General features: G+C 44.2%; 1 protein-coding gene across 4 annotated transcripts in view; it reads left to right on the top strand.

The window, feature by feature from the left end:
* The first annotated feature begins 485 nt into the window (after positions 1-485).
* Positions 486-20086, top strand: part of ANTXRL (ANTXR like) — a 38246-nt gene continuing 18645 nt past the window's right edge. For 3 of the 4 annotated variants that reach the window (XM_035724285.1, XM_027594662.2, XM_035724284.1), the window contains exons 1-7: positions 486-1031; positions 13094-13165; positions 14480-14551; positions 18320-18401; positions 18504-18537; positions 19580-19659; positions 19736-19804. In XM_035724285.1, coding sequence (XP_035580178.1) covers positions 691-1031; positions 13094-13165; positions 14480-14551; positions 18320-18401; positions 18504-18537; positions 19580-19659; positions 19736-19804 — 750 coding nt within the window. In that variant the 5' untranslated portion in view covers positions 486-690. The remainder of the gene's footprint in view (positions 1032-13093; positions 13166-14479; positions 14552-18319; positions 18402-18503; positions 18538-19579; positions 19660-19735; positions 19805-20086) is intronic. The other variant, XM_035724286.1, reaches the window with a different exon arrangement.

Genomic DNA, 20086 nt, shown 5'->3' with positions numbered 1-20086 from the left:
ACTAATTTGGGGGTGGTTTGTTACACAGCAGTAGATAACCAGAATGTCCTCATTCATAAAGGACTTTGGAATGCTTATACAAACCTTCTAGACCTTCTAGATCTTTCCATGTCCATGCGTGGCCTCAGTGTTCACACCAATGACCATTATTGTACTCTAGTCTCCCAGTTCCTGGACCTCCTCACCCACAGGGATGTCCTCATCTAAGCCACCTCAACTGCCTGCTTTGAGTTATAAAAAAGCAGGATCTTGAGGATTTTAACGGTCACTTGTGAGGGTTTAAGATAAGGGACAGTGGCAGCCAAAGGGATAATGGCAGCCTCATCTTACCACTCCCCCCACCCCGGCCAAAGATCCCAGGACTCCTGCCTGGGGTTGTCCACAGGCAGGACACTGAGCAGAGCTGCAGGTCACAAAGTCACCATGCCAACCCTCCTGTCCATCATAACAAAGCCTTCTGCCCTGCGGGTGCGGGGGAAGGGCCACGCAGGTAGTAGGGCCATCGCCCCAGAGCCAGCCACTTGCTTCTTCCGCCCAAAGGGCAGGTAGCAGGTGGAGGCTTGAAGTGCGTCTTGGGAAAGGGCTGGAGAGGAGGAGGCCTCCTTGGCACGGGAGGAGTCCAAGGAGGCAGCTGCTTGAGTTTACCTGAAGTGACCAGCATCCAGCAGCGCCGCAAGGGCGGCCCAGAAAATGGGGAGCCGCAGCCTGGGCTTGCCATGCCCCGCACTTTTCCTGCTGCTGGTGCTGCGGCCTCCACTGCTCAGAGCCGGAAGCTTCCTGCAGACCGTCCAGAGCTCAGAAATGTATGACTTTGATCTGGACACTGACCTGGACCCAGAAATATATGACACCGGTCTGCAGACCGTCCAGAATCCAGGCAATCAGAACACGAATAACCAACACCACCACCTCCGCCCACCTGAGAAAGTCCCCCAGCCCAACAGCAACCCGAGCCACAATTCCCAGGAGACCCTGGCAGAAGAGTCGAAAAACTGCAGAGGCGAATTTGATCTTTACTTCCTCTTGGACAAGTGAGTGGCCCTCCTGCCCTACCCAGCCCCCCAAGGGCAGAGTGGTCCCTGATGTCAATACGGGCAAGACGCGCCCAAAGGGGATTCCAGCTTCCGAGAGGGGAGGGGAGGGGGGAGTCTTGGTCCGACCCAAGGAACCTCGGCAGCTTCCTCGTTCCTGAGACAGAAGGAATGACCCCAAAATTTGTTCTCTGGGAATTTTCCTTTTGGAAAGGAGAAAAGGCCACTATAGGGTTTCTGGCTGGCTCTCAGTCCCTCCTCTGACATGGCCCAGATCTGTGACCTGCATGCCTCTTAAACAGCTGGAGGGGCAAGTGATTGCTAGAAGCTCCTTCTCAGCAGTTGTTAGAAGCTCGCTGGGTTTCAATTTCTGTCTGTGTGGTTTTTTGCTTGTGTTGCTTTTCACCTACGTGGATTCTGTTTTTACTGGGCACCAGAGAGATTTCCCTGTTGTTTCTGTTGGGCATTCCTGGAGTGTCACTGCTTAGAAAGTCCTTTGCTTTCCTGCCAAGACTTTTGCTTCTTTCTTCAACCACTTGGAGACCACATTCCGGATTGTGTTCACTTCCAGAACAGCTAGGTCTGACTGGGTGTTGTTCTGGGAAGCTGGGCTGTGAATTAGGCACCCTGTGGCCCTCAGAGAAAGAAAGGGGGTGGATCTTCATGCTCGGAGAAATTGGAGACATTGCCTTGTTTGCATTTCCAACTTATGGGGTTGAGAATAAACTTTACTGGGTCAATAATATCAGTGGTATGACTCAATAGTATCACTGAAGCACGTTTTGGTTTCCAAAACCCTTCCACTGCACTTCCATCATCCTCAAAACCACCCTGGGATGTAGAGTAGGGAAGACATTTGCACTTGCTATCTCCTGGGAAAGGGGTGGGATCTGGAGGTTGGATGAAGTAGCCCCCAGTCTGGTAGGGTTGACAGGACTCAGGCTTCCTCTGTGCCCAGATTATAGCATCCCAGGCTGTACTGCCTCTGATTCCTCTCATTCTCCATGGATGCTGACTGGGGGAGCATTGGGGGGGGGGAGGTGTGCCCAGTCACCAGCTTCTAAACAAAGCCAACAGAGCTGAGAGGCACTGTAACCACTCTGCCCACTGGAATAAGTCCCTCCTCACTGTCTGGTGGAGGGACTTCTGAATTGCCCTGAGCATGTCTTGTCTCAATGATATTGGCACAGTCCAGGGGGATGGTGATTTCTCTCTTAGGCATTAGGGTTGGGGGGTAGGAAGACTCTTTGTTGGGAGATTTTTGATTACTGATTCAATTTCTTTGCTAGTTATGGGTTTGTTCAGGTTTTCTATTTCTTCCTGTTTCAGTTTGGGTAGTTTATATGTTTCTAGGAATTTATCCATTTCTTCCAGATTGTCTAATTTGTTGGCATATAAATGCTCATAATATTCTCTTACAATTGTTTGTATTTCTTCGGTGTTGGTTGTGATCCCTCCTCTTTCATTCATGATTTTATTTATGTTGGTCCTTTTCTTTTTCCTAAGTCTGGCTAGGGGTTTATCGATCTTGTTAATTCTTTCAAAGAACCAGCTCCTAGTTTCGTTGATCTGTTCTTTTATATATATATATATATATTTCTATATCATTGATTTCTGCTCTAATCTTTATTATTTCTATTATTTCTCTTCTCCTGCTGGATTTAGGCTTTATATGCTCTTCTTTTTCCATCTTCTAGGTGTAAGGTTAGGTCTTGTATTTGAGACTTCGCTTGCCATGTTGCTATATACTACCCTCTTAGGACCACCTTTGCTGTATCCCAAAGGTTTTGAACTGTCGTGTTTTCATTGTCATTTGCTTCTGTGTATTTTTTTTTAATTTCTTGGTTGAACCATTTATTCTACAGTAGAACGTTCTTTAACCTCCATGTATTTGTGGTCCTTCCAAATTTTTTCTGGTGGTTGACTTCAAGTTTATAGCATTGTGATTTGAAAATATGCAGGAATTAATCCCAGTCTCTTGGTACTGGCTGACACCTGATTTGTGACCTAGTATGTGATCTGTTCTGGAGAATGTGCACTCGAGAAGAATGTGTATTCTGCTGCTTTAGGATGAAATGCTCTAAATATATCTGTGAAGCCCATCTAGTCCAGTGTATTCTGCTTTGATGATCTGTCCATTTCTGTGGGTGGGGTGTTAAAGTCCTCTAATATTATTGTATTATTATCAATAAGTTTCTTTAATTTTGTTATTAACTGGTTTGTATATTTGGCTGCTCCCAAGTTAGGGGTATAAATATTTACAACTGTTAGATCTTCTTATTAGATAGACCCCTTTATTATGATATAGTGTCCTTCTTCATCTCTTATTACAGTCTTTGTTTTAAAATCTAGTTTATCTGATGTAAGGATGGCTATCCCAGCTTTCTTTTGATGTCCATTAGCATGATAAATTGTTCTCCACCTCCTCACTTTCAATCTGGAGGTATCCTTGGGTCTAAAATGAGTCTCTTGTAAGCAGCATATCAATGTGTCTGTTGTGTTTTTTTTTAATCCATTCTGATACCCTTTGTCTTTTGATTGGAGCATTTAGCCCATTTATATTCAGAGTAATTATTGAAAGATAAGAATTTAGTGCCATTGCTGTTCCTGGTAATTGTCTCTGTTCCTTTCTGGTCTTTGCTACTTTTGGGCTCTCTCTCTTTGTTATTTTTGGGCTCACAGGATCCCTTTTATATTTCTTGCAGGGCTGGTTTAGTGTTCACACATTCCTTTAGTTTTTATTTTAGTTTTATTTGTCCTGGAAACTCATTATCTCTCCATCTATTCTGAATGACAGCCTTGCTGGATAAAGTATTCTTGGCTGCATACTTTTCAATTTAGCATGTTGAATATATCATGCCAGTCCTTTCTGGCCTGCCAGGTCTCTGTGGACAGGTCTGCTGCCAACCTTATGTATCTGCCCTTGTAGGCTCAGGACCTCTTTTCCCCAGCTGTTTTCAGGATTTTCTCTTTATCTTTGAAATGTGCAAGTTTGACCTATTTTTATTGATTTTGAGAGAGGTTCTCTGTGCCTCCTAGACCTGAATGCCTGTTTCCTTCCCCAGATTAGAGAATTTCTCAGCTATAACTTGTTCAAATAAACCTTCTGTCCCTTTCTCCCTCTCCTCATCTTCTGCGACCCCTATTATCCAGATATTATTTTGCTTTATGTAATCACTGAGTTCTCTAAGTCTCTCTTTGTGATCTAATAGGTTTTTCCTCTCTTTTTTTTCAGTTTCCTTGTTTCCCATCATGTTATGTTATCTATCTATATCACTGATTCTTTCTTCTGGTTCACTCATCCTCGTTTTTATTTTCTCCACTTGGGACTGCATTTTGGTAATAGCATTTTTAATTTTGGCCTGACCAGATTTTAGTTCTTTTATTTCTACAGTAAGGGATTCCTTAGGGTCTTCTATGCTTTTTTCAAGCCTAGCTAGTATCTTTAGAATCGTTTTAAATTCTAGTTCAGACATCTTACTTATATCTGTATTGATTAAATCCCTGACAGTGAGTACTACCTCCTGTTCTTACTTTTGGAGTGAATGTCTCCAAAAGAAAGAAAGAGAAAAAACAACAACAATTTAAAAAGACAAAACAAACAAACAAAAGACAAAAACAAAACAAACAAAAAAACAAACCTGATCTCCCCTGTGTTTTAGTCTGCTTGTTAAAGGAAACTAGATCCATTTACATTGACATGGATGGAACTGGAGGGTATTATGCTAAGTGAAATAAGTCAATCAAAGAAACACAATTATATGGTTTCACTCATATATGGAATATAAGGAATAGTGCAGAGGACAATAGGGGTTGAGGGGGGTGGAGACTGAATGGGAAGAAATCAGAGAGGGAGACAAACCGTATGAGACTCTTGACTCCGGGAAACAAACTGAGGGTTGCAGAAAGGGAGGTGGGTAGGGGGATGGGGTAACTGGGTGATGGGCATTAAGGAGGGCATGTGATGTGATGAGCACTGGGTGTTATACTGAACTGATGAATCATTGAATATTATATCAAAACCCAATGATGTACTATATCTTGGTTAATTGAATTTAAATTAAAGAAAATAAAAATAAAAATAAAAAATAGAAAAAAACAAAAAATGGGTAGAAGGCATAAACAGACACTTTTCAAAAGGAGACATACAAATGGCTAACAGACACATGAAAAAATGTTCATCATCATTAGCCATCAGGGCAATTCAAATCAAAACCACTTTAAGATACCACCTTACACCAGTCAGAATGGCAAAAATTGACAAGGCAAGAAAAAACAAATGTTGGAGAGGTTGTGGAGAAAGGGGAACCCTCTTACACTGTAGATGGGAATGCAAGTTGGTACAGCCACTTTGGAAAACAGTGTGGAGGTGCCTCAAAAAATTAAAAATAGAGCTACCCTATGACCCAGCAATTGTACTCCTGGGTATTTGCCCCAAAGACACAGATGGAGTGAAAAGAAGGGGCCCCTGCACCCCAATGTTCATAGCAGCAATGTCTGCAATAGCCAAACTGTGGAAAGAGCCAAAATGCCCTTCAACAGACGAATGGATAAAGAAGATGTGGTCCATATATACAATGGAATATTACTCAGCCATCAGAAAGGATGAATACCCAACTTTTACATCAACATGGTTGGGACTGGAGGAGATTATGCTAAGTGAAATAAGTCAAGCAGAGAAAGTCAATTATCCTGTGGTTTCACTTTTTGTGGAACATAAGGAATAGCATGGAGGACATTAGGAGAAGGAAGGGAAAAATGAAGGGGGGGAAATCGGAGGGGGAGATGAACCATGAGAGACTATGGACTCTGAGAAACAAACTGAGGGCTTTAGAGGGGAAGGGGATGAGGGGATGGATTAGCCCAGTGATGGGTATTAGGGAGGACACATATTGTATGGAGCACTGGGTGTTATACACAAACAATGAATCATGGAACACTACATCAATAACTAATGATTTACTGTATGGTGACTAACATAACATAATAAAATAAAATTTAAATAAAAATAAAAGAAACTACATCCAAAAATAAGAGAGAAAGACTTCACTTTATATTTAAAGTAAAATACAATGAAAGGAAACAAAAAATAAATATGTATACAACATAAACATATAAATAAAAAATTTTAAACAATTTAAAAAATCAGAAAATAACTGAAAAAATAATACTGAAAGACTAAAGAATAAAAATACCAGGAATGTTGTATACTGTTTTCCCCAAGAGCTGAAGTTTTGCAGCCCTCTATGATCAGTAAACTTGGTGCAAGACAGTTGTTTGTGCTGGTCTTCTAGGGGAGAGGCCTGTTTTACTGATTCTCAGGGGCACTTGCCCTGGTGGAAATGCACCTCCAGTGTGCAGGGAGTTAGGGCTTGGTGTAAGCAGCTCTGGACTCCACTCTGTGGTGCTGTTTTCCTCCCAGAAGGCTTTCAGCACTGATTGGCCCTGCTCTCTAGCCCCAGAGCTGAAACTTCGCTGCCCACACTCTTCAGTGAACCCTCATAGAAAAGTAGTCAATCACTCTAGTCTCCCTGGTTTCCTTCACAACTCTGTTCACCCAGCCTGTGACTGAGCATTTTTATTTCAGGCACATGACTGAGTTTCAAAACTCCAAATTTTTCGACCTTCTGCAGCTCAGATTCATGCTATTCCTCTCCAAGGGGGGAGGGAGGGTCTTGTCTCACTTTTGCCTTTTGCTGGACCCCTCCCAGGAAAGCAGTCACACTGTGCAATGGTTTGCAGTTTAAGGCATCACAGAGCAGAAACCCAGAACCTAGACTCGCTGTTCTCAGCCAGCTTCCTCGCTCCAATGCCTGGGAACTCTGCCACACTCAGGCACCCTTGTTCTTCCTGTGACCCTGGGAATCCTGAGATCACATTGTCACACCTGGGATTCCACCCCACTTTGCAAACTGAGCACCTTTAAGCCAGGGACATACCCCTCTGTAACACGCTTCTAGAAGTTCTGATTTTACACTCCACTGCTTATAAGACTTTGCAGTAGCCTCCTTAAACAGGCTCCTCCCCATGCAGTATCCTCAGCTATTTCACCCTGGATTCAAGTCTCTGCACCTCCTACCTTCCAAAAGATGGTCACTCTTCTTCTTGTAGATTTGCAGCATTTCTTTTCTCAGATCTTTGATTGACTTTTCAGATGTTTAGAATGATTAGACAAGGTGTATTTGAGGAACCAGACAAACTTAGGATCGCCTACTCTGCCACCATCTTCTTTTTGTATATTTTCTTTGGAGAAATGCCTATTGAAGTTCTTTGCCAATTTTTGAATTGAGTTAGTTAGTTTTTATTGTTGACTTGTAGGAATTCCTTATGTGCTCTAGATATCAATGCCTTTTCAGATATATGATTTGCCAATGTTCTCTCTCAATCTGTGGGTTATCTTTTCCTTTTTTTATAGTATCCTTTGCATAAAAGTTTTTAATTTTGATGTTCAGTTTATCTATTTTTTTTCTTTTATTGCTTGTGTTTTGGGTGTGATATCCAAAATACCATTACCAAATCCAACATCATGAAGCTTTTCCTCTGTATTTTCTTCTAAAAGTTTAATATTTTTAGCTCTTACATTTAGGTTTTTTATTCATTTGAATTAATTTTTGTATATGGCATAAGGTAAGAGCCCAACTACATTATTTTGCATGTAAACATCCAGTTTTCCCAACACTATTTGTGGAAAATAGTGTTCTTGCCCACATTGAATGTTTTTGGCATCCTTGTTAAAAAATTAATTGAAATATATGAGGGTTTATTTCTGTGCTCATTATTCTATTCCATTAGTCTATATGTCTGTCTTTATGCCAGTACTATACTATTTTGGTTATTGTAGCTTTGTAATAAATTTTGAAACCAGAAAATATGAGTCCACAAACTTTGTTTTTATTCAAGACTTTTTTTTTAAGATTTATTTATTTAAGAATGAGAGAGAGGGCATGTACGTGGATGCACACAAGCTCAAACAGGGGAAGGGAAGTGGAATAGAATCTCAAACAGACTCCCTGCTAAGGGCAGTGCCTGCGGGGCTTGATCCCACAACCCTGAGATCATGACCTGAGCTGAAATCAAGAGCTAGGCATTTAACAACCCAAGCCACCCAGTCACCCCAAGAGTTTTTTTAACTATTTGAGGTCTCTTAAGAGTCTATATGAATTTTAGGATGGAATGTTCAGTTTCTGCAAAAAAAAAAAATTGTTGAGATTTTGAGAAAGATTGCATTGAACCTATAGATAGCCTTGGCTACTATTGCCAGCTTTAGGATATTAAGTCTTCCAGTCCATGAATATGTGATGTCCTTCCAACGATTTGTGTCTTTAAATTTCTTTCAGCCATGTATTGTAGTTTTCAATGTACTAGTCTTCTGCCTCTTTGGTTAAATTTATTCATAAGTATTTTGTTCTGTTTGATAATACTGTAAATGGATTTGTTTTCATAATTTCCTTTTTGTAATCTTCATTGTTAGTGTATATCAAAATGTAACTGATTTTATAAGTTAATTCTGTATTCTGCACCTTGCTGATTTCTTTTATTAGTCAAATTTTTTTGTGTGTGGAATCTATGGGATTTTTTACATGTAAGATCATATCGTCCAAGAACAGAGACAGTTTTACATCTTCCTTTTCAATTTGGATGCCTTTATTTCTTTTCCTTGACTAATTGATCTGGCTAGAACTTCCAATACTCCATCAAACTGAAATGATGAAACTGGGCATTTTTGTATTACTTTTGATCTTAGGAAAAGCTTTTAGTCTTTCACCATTGATATGTTAGCTGTGGGTTTTTCCTATATGGCCCTTATTATGTTTATCAATAGAACTTTTCTCTATTCCTAAGGGGAACCCTCCCACACTGTTGGTGGGAATGCAAGCTGGTGCAACCCCTCTGGAAAACAGTATGGAGGTTCCTCAAACAGTTGAAAATAGAGCTACCATATGATCCAGCAATTGCACTACTGGGTATTTACCACAAGGATACCGGTGTGGGGATCCGAAGGGGTACGTGCACCCCAATGTTTATAGCAGCAATGTCCACAATAGCCAAACTGTGGAAAGAGCCAAGATGTCCATCGACAGATGAATGGATAAAGAAGATGTGGTCTATATACACAATGGAATATTATGCAGCCATCAAAAGGAGTGAGATCTTGCCATTTGCAATGACGTGGATGGAACTGGAGGGTGTTATGCTGAGTGAAATAAGTCAATCAGAGAAAGACATGTATCATATGACCTCACCGATATGAGGAATTCTTAATCTCAGGAAGCAAACTGAGTGTTGCTGGAGTGGTGGGTGGTGGGAGGGATGGGGTGGCTGGGTGATAGACACTGGGGAGGGTATGTGCTATGGTGAGCGCTGTGAATTGTGCAAGACTGTTGAACCACAGATCTGTACTTCTGAAACAAATAATGTAACATATGTTAAGAAAAAAAAGAAGAAGATAGCAGGAGGGGAAGAATGAAGGGAGGGAAATCAGAGGGGGAGACGAACCATGAGAGACGATGGACTCTGAAAAACAAACTGAGGGTTCTAGAGGGGAGGGGGGTAGGGGGATGGGTTAGCCTGGTGATGGGTATTAAAGAGGGCACATTCTGCATGGAGCACTGGGTGTTATGCACAAATAATGAATCATGGAACACTACATCAAAAACGAATGATGTAATATATGGTATTAACATAACAATAAAAAAATTTTTTTAATTAAAAAAAGAGATAACTAAAAAAAAGAACTTTTCTCTATTCCTAAAAAGAGTGTTTTTATAAAGGAAGTATGTTGATTTTATCAAATGCTTTTTCTACATCAATTGGAATGATCATGTAGTTTGTTTTTTTGATCTATTAAGTCTATTCTATTCTATTCTGTTAATTACATTGTTTGATTTTTGCATTGAACCCTGTTTCCATTGTGGAAATAAATCCTACTTGGTCATAGAATATAAATCTTTTAATATGCTGCTAAATTCAGTTTGCTAGATTTTTTTGTTGAGGATTTTTGCATCCATATCCATATGGGATGTTGATCTGTACTTGTAGTATTAGTCTGGCTTTGATATCGGAGTAATGCAGGTCTCATAGAATGAGTTTGGAAGTGTTCTTCAATTTTTTGGAAGAGTTTGGGAGGGATTGGTATTAACTCTTCATTAAATGTTTGGTCACATTAACCTATGAAACCATCCGGTCCCAGGATTTTCTCTTTTGGGAAATTTGTGATTACTGATTCAATCTCTTTACTAGGTATATTCAGGTCCATAGGTCTATTCAGGTTTTATGCTTCTTCATGCTTCAGTTTTGACAGGTTGTATGTTTCTAGGAATTTATCCATTTGCTCTAGGTTATCTAATTTTTTGATATGTAATTATTCAGAGTAGTGTCTTATGATTCTATGTATTTCTATAGTACCAGTTGCAATATCTCCTCTCTTTTTAATTTAAATTAAATTAATTTATTTCAGCATTAATTTATTTTGTTTCTTCTGCTAACTTTGGGCTTCATCTCATCTTTTTTTTCTAGTTCCTTGACATGTAAAGTAAGATATTTTATTTGATATTTTGCTAATTCCTTAATATTTGCATTTCTCATTATACACTTTTCTCCGAACTGCTTCTACAGCATTCTATAGGTTTTGCTATTTGTTTCCATTTCCATTAGTTTTAAGGGTTTTTTCTCCCATTTGGTTCTTTTTCCCATTCTCATCTTCTTTGACCCATTAGTCATGCAAAAATATGTTTAATTTCCACATATATGTGGATTTTCCAGATTTCCTCTTGTTTTTTTTATTCCATATTGTTGGAAAAGATAGCTGCTATGGTTTAAATTTTCTTAAATTTGATAAGACTTGTTTTGTGTCCCATCATAGGATCTATCCTGGAGAATAATCTATGTGGACTTGAAAAGGATGTGCATTCTGCAACAGTTGGATAAAATGTTCTATATATGTCTTTTAAGTCCACTTGGCCATAGTATGGTTCAATTCCAAAGTTTCCTTGTTGCTTTTCTGTCTAGATGATCTATCCATTACTGGAATTAGGGTATTGAAGTTGCTTGCTATTATTGTGTTGTTATCTTTTCTCCCTTCAGATCTGTTAGTATTGCTTAATATATTTAGGTGCTCAGATGTTGGGTATGTATATATTTATGATTTTTGTATTGTCTTGATGTATTGACCCTTTTATCATTATATACTAACTTTCTTTTTTTTAAGATTTTATGTATTTGACAGAGACACAGCGAGAGAGGGAACACAAGCAGGGGGAGTGGGAGAGGGAGAAGCAGGCTTCCCGCTGAGGAGGGAGCCCAATGAGGGGCTTGATCTCAGGACCCTGGGATCACAACTTGAGCTGAAGGCAGATGCTTGATGACTGAGCCACCCAGGCACCCCTATATAATAACTTCCTTTGATTCTGTTACTGTTTTTGGCTTAAAGTCTATTTTGTCTGATATAACTATAATTTTTTTAGTTTCCACTTGCATGGAATATCTTCAGTCCCTTCACATTGAACCTACATGTGTCTTTAAAGCTGAATGAGTCTCTGGTAGGCAGCAATTAGCTGGGTCTTGTTTTTTTTTTTTTTTAATCTGTCATTTTGCAGAGTTTTCTTCTGGTATTATGATGCTGTTTCTAATACCATGCTAGTACTGATGCTGTTTTTTGCTGTTTGAGATTTACTCATTTTCTATTGACTTCTTATTATGAGGGAAGAAAATTTAGCTTTCTTACAGCTCAGGTTCCCTACATGATTTTCCCCATTCTTTCCACTCTCCCAGCATAGTTATATCACTAGGGGGTTTTGGCCTCAAGCTTCAATGATGGAGATGTCTTCAAATGTCTGTTGATCATCTTCATTCTTATTAAGAGTGAGACACTAGAACATGATTGGAGCCCTGTGTACTGGAAGCCCACATAGTTGCTGTTCCATATTGCCTCCTTCCTAGGGACCTGTAGTCCCTGCAGTATTTTCCACTGCCCAGGAGCACTCATGTTGGTCTAAGGGTTTCTAGAGTCTAAACCTTTCTTCAAACTCATCACAAACTGGAAACTTCCCCAGAGCAAGTGCATGAGTTGAAGATTCTTGTTTCCTGTAAATCTTCTTTGGAAGATCCTCTTCACTCAGGGGAAAAACAAGAGAGAAAAGTAATGAGAAGGAGAGTGGATAGGGTTTCCATTAATTAAGGAAGTTGTCTTGCACTTTAGCATGGAAGCTTCTGAAAGAAAGTCTGCATTGCGGGTTGGTTGTCAGAGTCTTGTACTTTCCTATTCAACAATTGTCTTACTCAGCCAGAGTCACCCTGATCTGCCTAGTGCAATGGGTAGAACATGGGTTTTGAAGCTAGATCTGGGTTCAGATCCATATTCACTATTGATATTGTGGGAAATGCCATGACCTGTGAGTCTCATCTGTAAAATGGGAATATGGTTGATATCATATAGGGTTGTTCTGGAATTGGAAATAATGCATGTAAAGTGCCTGGTATATACTTGCTCCATGAATGATAATCCTGACATCATTAGAAACCACCCACTGATAGTTTTAGATATAGTCTAGAGGAGGCAGAAGGAATGATATAAAGGAAAAGCCAGGAGCATTTTGTTGAGATGTGGTGCCAGAGAGCTCTGCCTCCCCACCCAATCACACACACTTTCAAGGGGCAGGGGAGGAGCAGACATCTGGGAGACAATGGGCAACTAGGAGAGCCAATAAATCAGAATCACCGGAAGCTTTACCAACCAATGCATCTTCCCTCATTTCTTGTCCAACAGCCCCACCTAGCATGACCAAACATCCTGGTTTGCCACCAGAAGTCCCTCATCCTTGGAAGTTCCTCAGTCCCAAGCACAGAGGTCTCATTAGACAACCTTCCCACAACTCACACTGATGAATGTCACCACCAGGGTGACCTACTGAGGTCACTGAGGGTGTGTGGCAGGCTTTGGCTATGTTGAGGAGAATAAGGGTGAGGAGCTTGCTAAAGGGCCTGCAGGAAGGCAGATAAGGCAGTAACTATTCCTACACAACAGATGTGACTCATCTCTCTGACTCATGTTTCTTCATTTTCAGGTCGGGCAGTGTGAACAACAACTGGATGGACATTCACAACATGGTGGAAGATTTGGTCAATAAGTTTGATAAGTATGGCTTCTCTGTGTTAGTAGGGTGTTTTCTTTTGCCAGACACAGTACAGAGCTGTTTAGACTCAGTGGGCATGGAAGTCCCTCCAGTCAGGAACACAGAGCCCAGAGTGAAGTTCTGAAGCAAGAAAGGACAGATCACAGTGATTCCAAGGTTCTCAGCAACTTCACTTGGCTCCTGCCTAAGAGTCAGGCCATATTGTTGGGAACACAGTAATATGCCCTGAGGACCCAATAGATTAGGAAACAGGCAAACCAGTAACACATTAATTATACACCTGATTAAAAGGTGTAAGGGGCCAAAAGAAAAAGACAAAGGACTTATGTGACAAGCTTAAGAAAAGGGGAAGAATTTTAATTCAAGGATAGCTTCCCAGAAGATGTGGCAATATTAACTAGGCTCTGATAGATGAGAAAGACAGGGTAACAGGAACCATCAAGGAAACTTCTTATGGAGTGAGTGGTCTGTTTGGCTGCAGAGTAGGATTACCTCAAGGGAGGGCTAGGTGATGAGGCTGGACATGTCAGCTTGGAGCCAAGGCCATAATAGCTCATAGTGCCAGGGCATGGGGCCTCGATTCTGTGCTGTGAAAAATAGGGAGCTACAGATGATTCTTGTTTAAGGGTCTGACATGATCAAGGTTCTGTGTCAAGAAGAAAAGTCTGACAGAAATGGGTAAAATGAGTGGGAACAAGAGCCAAGAGCAGTAGGGAGCTCAGCTAGGAACAGATGGTACCAATTTAGCCAAGGATAATGAGGGTCAGCGGACCAGAAGACCATGGTCAGGAACAGGAAAGGGAGGGATATAGATGAATGGCTGCCAAGAGGGAAAATAATTTCTTTGAGATGAGGAGAGATGAGGTGGGGAAGACAGGCAAGGAAAGAAGGGCAGTGAAGTTCCAAAGAATGTTAAAGAAGAGAGGCCAGGTGGGAGACCCTCCTGCAGGAGTGTGCAGATGTTTCTCTATCTCCTTGTGCATGCAGCTGTCTGTGTGAGTGTCTGTGTGTGTGTGCACCCACATGCACATGCACATAAGAGAGAGAGACAGAGAGACAGACAAACACTACTGGGGTGTTGTGAGTGTAAGGATGGATCGAGATGCCATTCTGACACACTCTTCCAGAAAGGCCAGGCATCTTACAGCCCTCTGAATTCCTTACTAAAGTTATGGGAAGTTCTGGGGTTTGGGAAATGGGCCCCAAAGGAGAAGAATTGGGGTGGGGGCAGGGAAACTGTCATGTACCCACTCCCTGGCTGCTCAATGGCATCATTTTGAGCCTGAGACTTCTCACAAGCACATGCTTCCTCTCCAGCCCAAATCTGCGGGTGTCCTTCATCACCTTCTCCACAGATGGCCACACCCTCATGAAACTCACATCAGACAGGTAAGTGACATTTTGGCCTCCAAGGCAGGCCCAGTAGGTGAGACTGCAGAAAGAGCCAGGGAGCAACGGGTTCCCTGAGACCACAGTGGGAAGCCCACTAGAGTGCAGGCTGGGCAGGCCTGGGCTCCCCTCATTGCACTCTGACTCCCAGCTCTGGCCACCCAACCCTCTCCTACCCCTGGCTGCCCTGACATTGGCCGCCCTATGCTACTAGATATTCTCCCCCCACCCACCCCCAGCCCAAGACCTGCCTTTCACCTGTCCTGAGTCCTTGTTTCGGCATTCTTCCCTGTTCTTAGAACAGGCTGGCTGTGAGGACTCCCAAGACTGTAGGGAGCAGGTGTGTGGTTCCTTTTACAAACAGTGACCTGCATTAAGGATCTGTTGTCACGTGTCACTCTCAGCCCTGGGTCAGTGGGGATGCCAGTGAAACTAAGCCATAACCAGGGAGGAAAGGATGAGTAGCACCAAATTATTGATGGTCTCAGCCAAGGGGATCCTGCTCCCATGGTGGGTCTGAGACAGGGGAGCCCATGAGTGGGGTCCTGAACATCGGGCCTGAGGAAGGCATGACATGCCCAAATCCTAGGTGGGCCATGGTGGGCCCAACAATTTGCCCAAAAGCCTGCAAGTAGGCAGTTATGGAGCTTCTGAGTAGCTGGCTAAGGAAACTAAGATTCTTGAAGGCACAAATGACTAGAACTCAACTCAGAGAGAGTTAAGCAGCGAAGAGAGGTTGAACATCCTTAGGACTGGATGGGCCCCGGAATTTGAGACATAGAGCTGCCATTCAGGACCATGGAGAGAAGCCAGGAGCAGCAGAGTGAGCAAGAACAGCCAGCCTGCAGGGGAGGGGTGTCATGGTGTCAGTGCATGGAGACAGCACTCTCATGCCTGACTCCAGGACAAGCAGGGAGGGGGCTGGTTGCTCCAAGGACTAGTGGAGGCACGGATTTGTGCATATGTGTGGTTATGTGTTTAGGACAGAGAGACCTGAGTGCATATGAGGTGGAAGGAAGCAAGTCCATTGGGGTGACGCTGGCAGGTGGCAGAGAGATGAAAGCCTGCTGGGCAGGGGGCTCTGGTGGAGGAGCTCCCCTTGGGGAGGGGAAGACCTCTGCCTTCTCCAAGGTGGGAGTCTCGGGGCCCAGTTGTGAGAAGCTGTGTGGGGGCTCAGGGAGGGCCTCCCGGGTGTCTCTGGACAGGGAACATAACGACATCTTCCACAAGCGAGGGTTCAGGAGTGGGAGTGGTACCCAGGGGAGTGGAAAAGATGTGGAATTGGGGATGGGGCAAGATGTGCAGCCGGGAAGAGAGCTCATACTCATATCAGGGCCCTAAGGCTACCAGCTCCTGAGAAACCCACAGGATCTTGACTGGCGCTGGGCTCAGCCCGGGCCTGGGCGTTCCCAAACGTGCCCCACTGCCTAGGAGTTGAAGAGGCCTCTGGCCAAGAGCCCAGGTGGGCCCTGGCATGCAGAGAGAATCAAGGAGGAGACAATGTTACCTGATATACATGTGACTCTGGAGGGTCTACAGATAATGTGGGACCAAGGCTAGGACCTTACTTGGTGCTTTCTGAGCCCTTTCTGCTAAGGTCGAGTAGGCTGAGGAGACACAGTCCAAGAGGGGTTTGTTCTGGATGCTGGAGAAGCCAGATGGCACAGGGGCTAGGAACACTCCAGGGGTGTTGGCCAGGAGGGTGACAACAAGGAAGAGATGGAGGACTCCAAGGAGTTGAGACGGGTATTAAAGAGGAAGAGAGACTGCTAGGGGACAAGGAGTCTGTTGTCCCTTCCATGGACAGAGCTGGGAGTAGGACTGGAGGGGCAGCACTCCCTGGAGGGAGCCTATCGGGCCAGAACAATGCCTGGCCTGGGGGCTCCTGGGCCAGACACTGGGAAGAGCTGAGAGATCCCCCATACTTGGGGTGCCATCGCAAAATACAAATCTTCCAGTGTGTGATGAGAGAGGAGGAGACAGTGCTTCTTGGACGAGCAGTGCCTGGTTTGGCCTCCACTGGCCACGGGTCCCAGGCCTCTCCTCCTGGGCTGGGCTGGGCTGGGTTGAGCTGGACTGGACCCAGAGCTCTCAGGTCTCCCCCCACAGCAACATCTCCACTACCCACAGTGAAAAGCCTTCTCAGAGTCCACGCTTTCCTAGCTTGACTGTGCCAGCTCAGCTCGTCACATGGGATTGGCCTGAACCTAAGCCCCCAGCCCCTCTTGTGTCCCAGTCCCACCCCTGAAATCTGCCTTCGCAGCGGCTGTCTGGCCACATACCCGTGGTAGCCAGAGGATCACTGCTCGTCCACCTGCATGAACAGTCCTCAGGGTCACTTCCCCAGCCTTTGGCCTTTTTCTTCAGGAGCACATGAACTCAGGAGCCCTAGCGCTCTCATGAAGCAGCTTGCTAGTTCCTTTAGCACCAGTCCAGAAGGGGAAGAAGTTTGGGGGGGACCGAGTCAACCTCAGGGGTCTGTGGCAGGGGAGGATGGGACAGGGCAGGAGTATCAATCAGCAGGATGACCTTTTCCAAACTCAGCCTCACCTGTTGGAGGATAGTGTGCCTTCCCAGGGGATGCGTTAGCTTCTAGCAGCCCTGCCAGTCACATTGTGAGTGGGGATTCACAGTGGTACATCCATGGGTGTACCCCATGTTCACCGTGGATGGTCAAGGCAGGGCCTTGGGGCCCTGAGACAGTGACGAGTGCAGAGAAAGCCGAGCCATACCCATGGGACCAGCAAAGCAGCATCTCCCACCCTATGCTCACCCGATGGGGGACAGAGGAAGCCTGAGTGAGGCCTGTCAATATCAAGGACAGAGCGCAGAAGGTCATGACCAGACTACTTGACTTGTATCCTGTCTCAGCCAGACAGGTCTACACAGTGCAAGGTGGTTCCAGGATGGCTTGGGGCTGCTTTATTTTGCTTTTCTTTCTTTTTTTTTTTTTTCTATTTTTTTTGAAGTGTAGCTGACACACAAAGTTGTATTGGTTTTAGATGTATAACATAGTGATTTGACTATTCTATATGTTATGCTATGCCTACCACAAGGGTAGCTACCATTTATCACCATACAACATTATTACAATGTCATTGACTATATTCTTTATGCTGTGCCTTTCAGCCCTGTGACTTTTTCATTCCATAACTGGAAGCTTGTATCTCTCACTCCCCTTCACCCATTTCACCCCTCCCTCCAAGCCCCTCCCCTCAGACAACCATCAGATAGTCCTCTGTATTTATGAATCTATTCCTGCTCTTTCTTTATTTGCATCTTTGTTTTGTTTTTTGACTTCACATATAAGTAAAATCATGTAGTGTTTATCTTTCTATCTGACTTAATCATTTAGTATAATATCTTCTAGTTCCATCCATGTTCTTGGAAACGTCAAGATCTCATGTTTTTTTTATGGCTGATAATATTCTACTGAATACATAGACCAAACTTCTTTATCCGTTAATCTATCATTGGACACTTGAGTTGCTTCCATATCTTGACTTTTGTAAATAATGCTGCAGTGACCATGAGGGTGCAGATATCTCTTTGAATTAGTGTTTTCATTTTCTTTGGGTAAATACCCCATTGTGGAATTACTGGATCATATGGTAATCCTATTTTTAATTTTTTGAGGAATGTCCATACTATTTCCCGGCGTGGCTGCACCAGTTTGCATTCCCACCAACACTGCACGAGAGTTAGCTTGGGGCTCTTTTGAATAGTCCACACCTCATACCACCACAACCCCTTTTCTGATTTTTTCAGAAATGAAATACGTGAGAGTCTTGCTAAACTCCAGAATGTAGTGCCTTCTGGAGCCACAAACATGCAGGAAGGATTTAAAAAGGTACTGAATCTAGAGCTCTGAGGACTTCTGCGTAATGGGGTTCTTAGAGTATTCCTGGGTCCTCTCACTGCCCTCCCCCAACATTCCTTCATTTCCTTGCAGGCAAATGAGCAGATTCAACAAGCAAACACTCGAGGTAAGCTGCGTGGTGACTTCACTGTGGGCAGGTGTGGGGACAGAGCCAGGCCTGAGCCTCAGGGAGGTCTAGTGCAGACCCTCATTGGCCCCTTCCTAGCATGGACTCTTGGAGCAAGGTGCTGACCTCTCTGGGCCACGGGTCCCTCCTCTGTGCAGTGAGGATGAAACCACCCCCAGTGATGTGTCTCAGAACAACATGGGGCCATGCATGGACCTTCTAGGTTCTTGGTAACTGAGAGGTGCTTGACCTACACTTGGGCTGCCTGAACAAGAAAACAGAAAAGCCAGGGGACCTAGAGCAGACAAGATTCCATTTTCAGGAAAAAGTGCTGGATTTCCCCCTTGCAGCCCACTTTGTCTCCATCACATTTCTGGCCCTGGCTCCTTTCCCTTCTGTTCCTTCCCTTTGGCTGATGTCATCCTGTGCCTGTGTCTCCAGCACTGGAAAAGGCTGTGCTCTGCCCACAACCATGTTCGTCTAGACTGTAGGGCTGCAGCACTTGCCAGGAAGGAAGCGTGGGCCTGGTGGGGAAAGGCACTGAGCTGGGCATGGGATCTGCAGCCCGAGAGTCTCTACCTCGCCTCCTGGACCCCTGGGCCCGCAGATAGAGCAGGACTTTCTGCAGGCGCTGCCCTGAGCCAGAGCCAGGCTTTCCACTGTGCTGTGGGACATCTGGTACAGTCGAGTCTGGCAGTCCGACCCTTTGCTCATCTGAAAGGCTGACGCTTGTCCAGTGAAGTAGCTGGAGTTACCTTTCAGGGCAAACGTTGTACATCTGGTCATAGTGACAGTTCGGTAGGAAGGGCCAGAGCAGGGCTCAGGGCTGTCGTCTGTAATGTGGGTCCTGGCTAAGGCCCCTTCTCCCTCCAGGGCTGGGCTGCTAGCCCTCCAGGCACCCCTGATAGTGGATGCTCAGGTCGGGGTGCCTCCCCTCATGAGGAGGGAGTGTGGGGAGCAGTGCTGTGGTTCCAGCAGCCTGCAGAGAGTCAGTCACTCTGGGTGCCTTTACTGATCAGACCACTGCATGCTTCTTCTGCAGAAAAAAAGACTCCCAGCATTATTTTCGCTCTGACCGATGGAACTCTGCTGCCACAGCCCTATGGAAAGACCAAGTCGGAAGTGAGTCCCGTCCACTGTTACCAGTATTTTGCTCCACATATTTGGTGATTTATACTCAACACTTTCATTCTCTTAGGCTGAAAAGGCTCAGAAACTGGGGGCAATTGTTTTCTGCATTGGTGTAAAAGACTATATGAAAAACCAGGTAATTCCGAACAGGTAACATGGTGCCAACCTGTAAGCCTAAATGGGAAAAGCTTTCCCAGGGTTGCCTGAGATTGCTCCTCTAACCACCCCCACCCAGTGTCTGGACAGCAGATAGCCACTGCAGAAATGACACTTGTCAGTTGTGTAAAACCTGCCGCGGGAGGTGCAGGTGGAAGGGCTTTCCCTTCCCTAAGGGTGGGCTGCTGGCCAATGCCAAGGCCTGGACCTTGGAGTCCAACATGGCATGAGGGAAGAGACTGTCTCCTGGGATGGGGACTTC

Source organism: Zalophus californianus, chromosome 15, assembly GCF_009762305.2.
Source record: "Zalophus californianus isolate mZalCal1 chromosome 15, mZalCal1.pri.v2, whole genome shotgun sequence".
Lineage (NCBI taxonomy): Eukaryota > Metazoa > Chordata > Mammalia > Carnivora > Otariidae > Zalophus > Zalophus californianus.
Note: the sequence above shows the minus strand (reverse complement) of the source record. Positions and strands in the feature narration are given on the sequence as shown.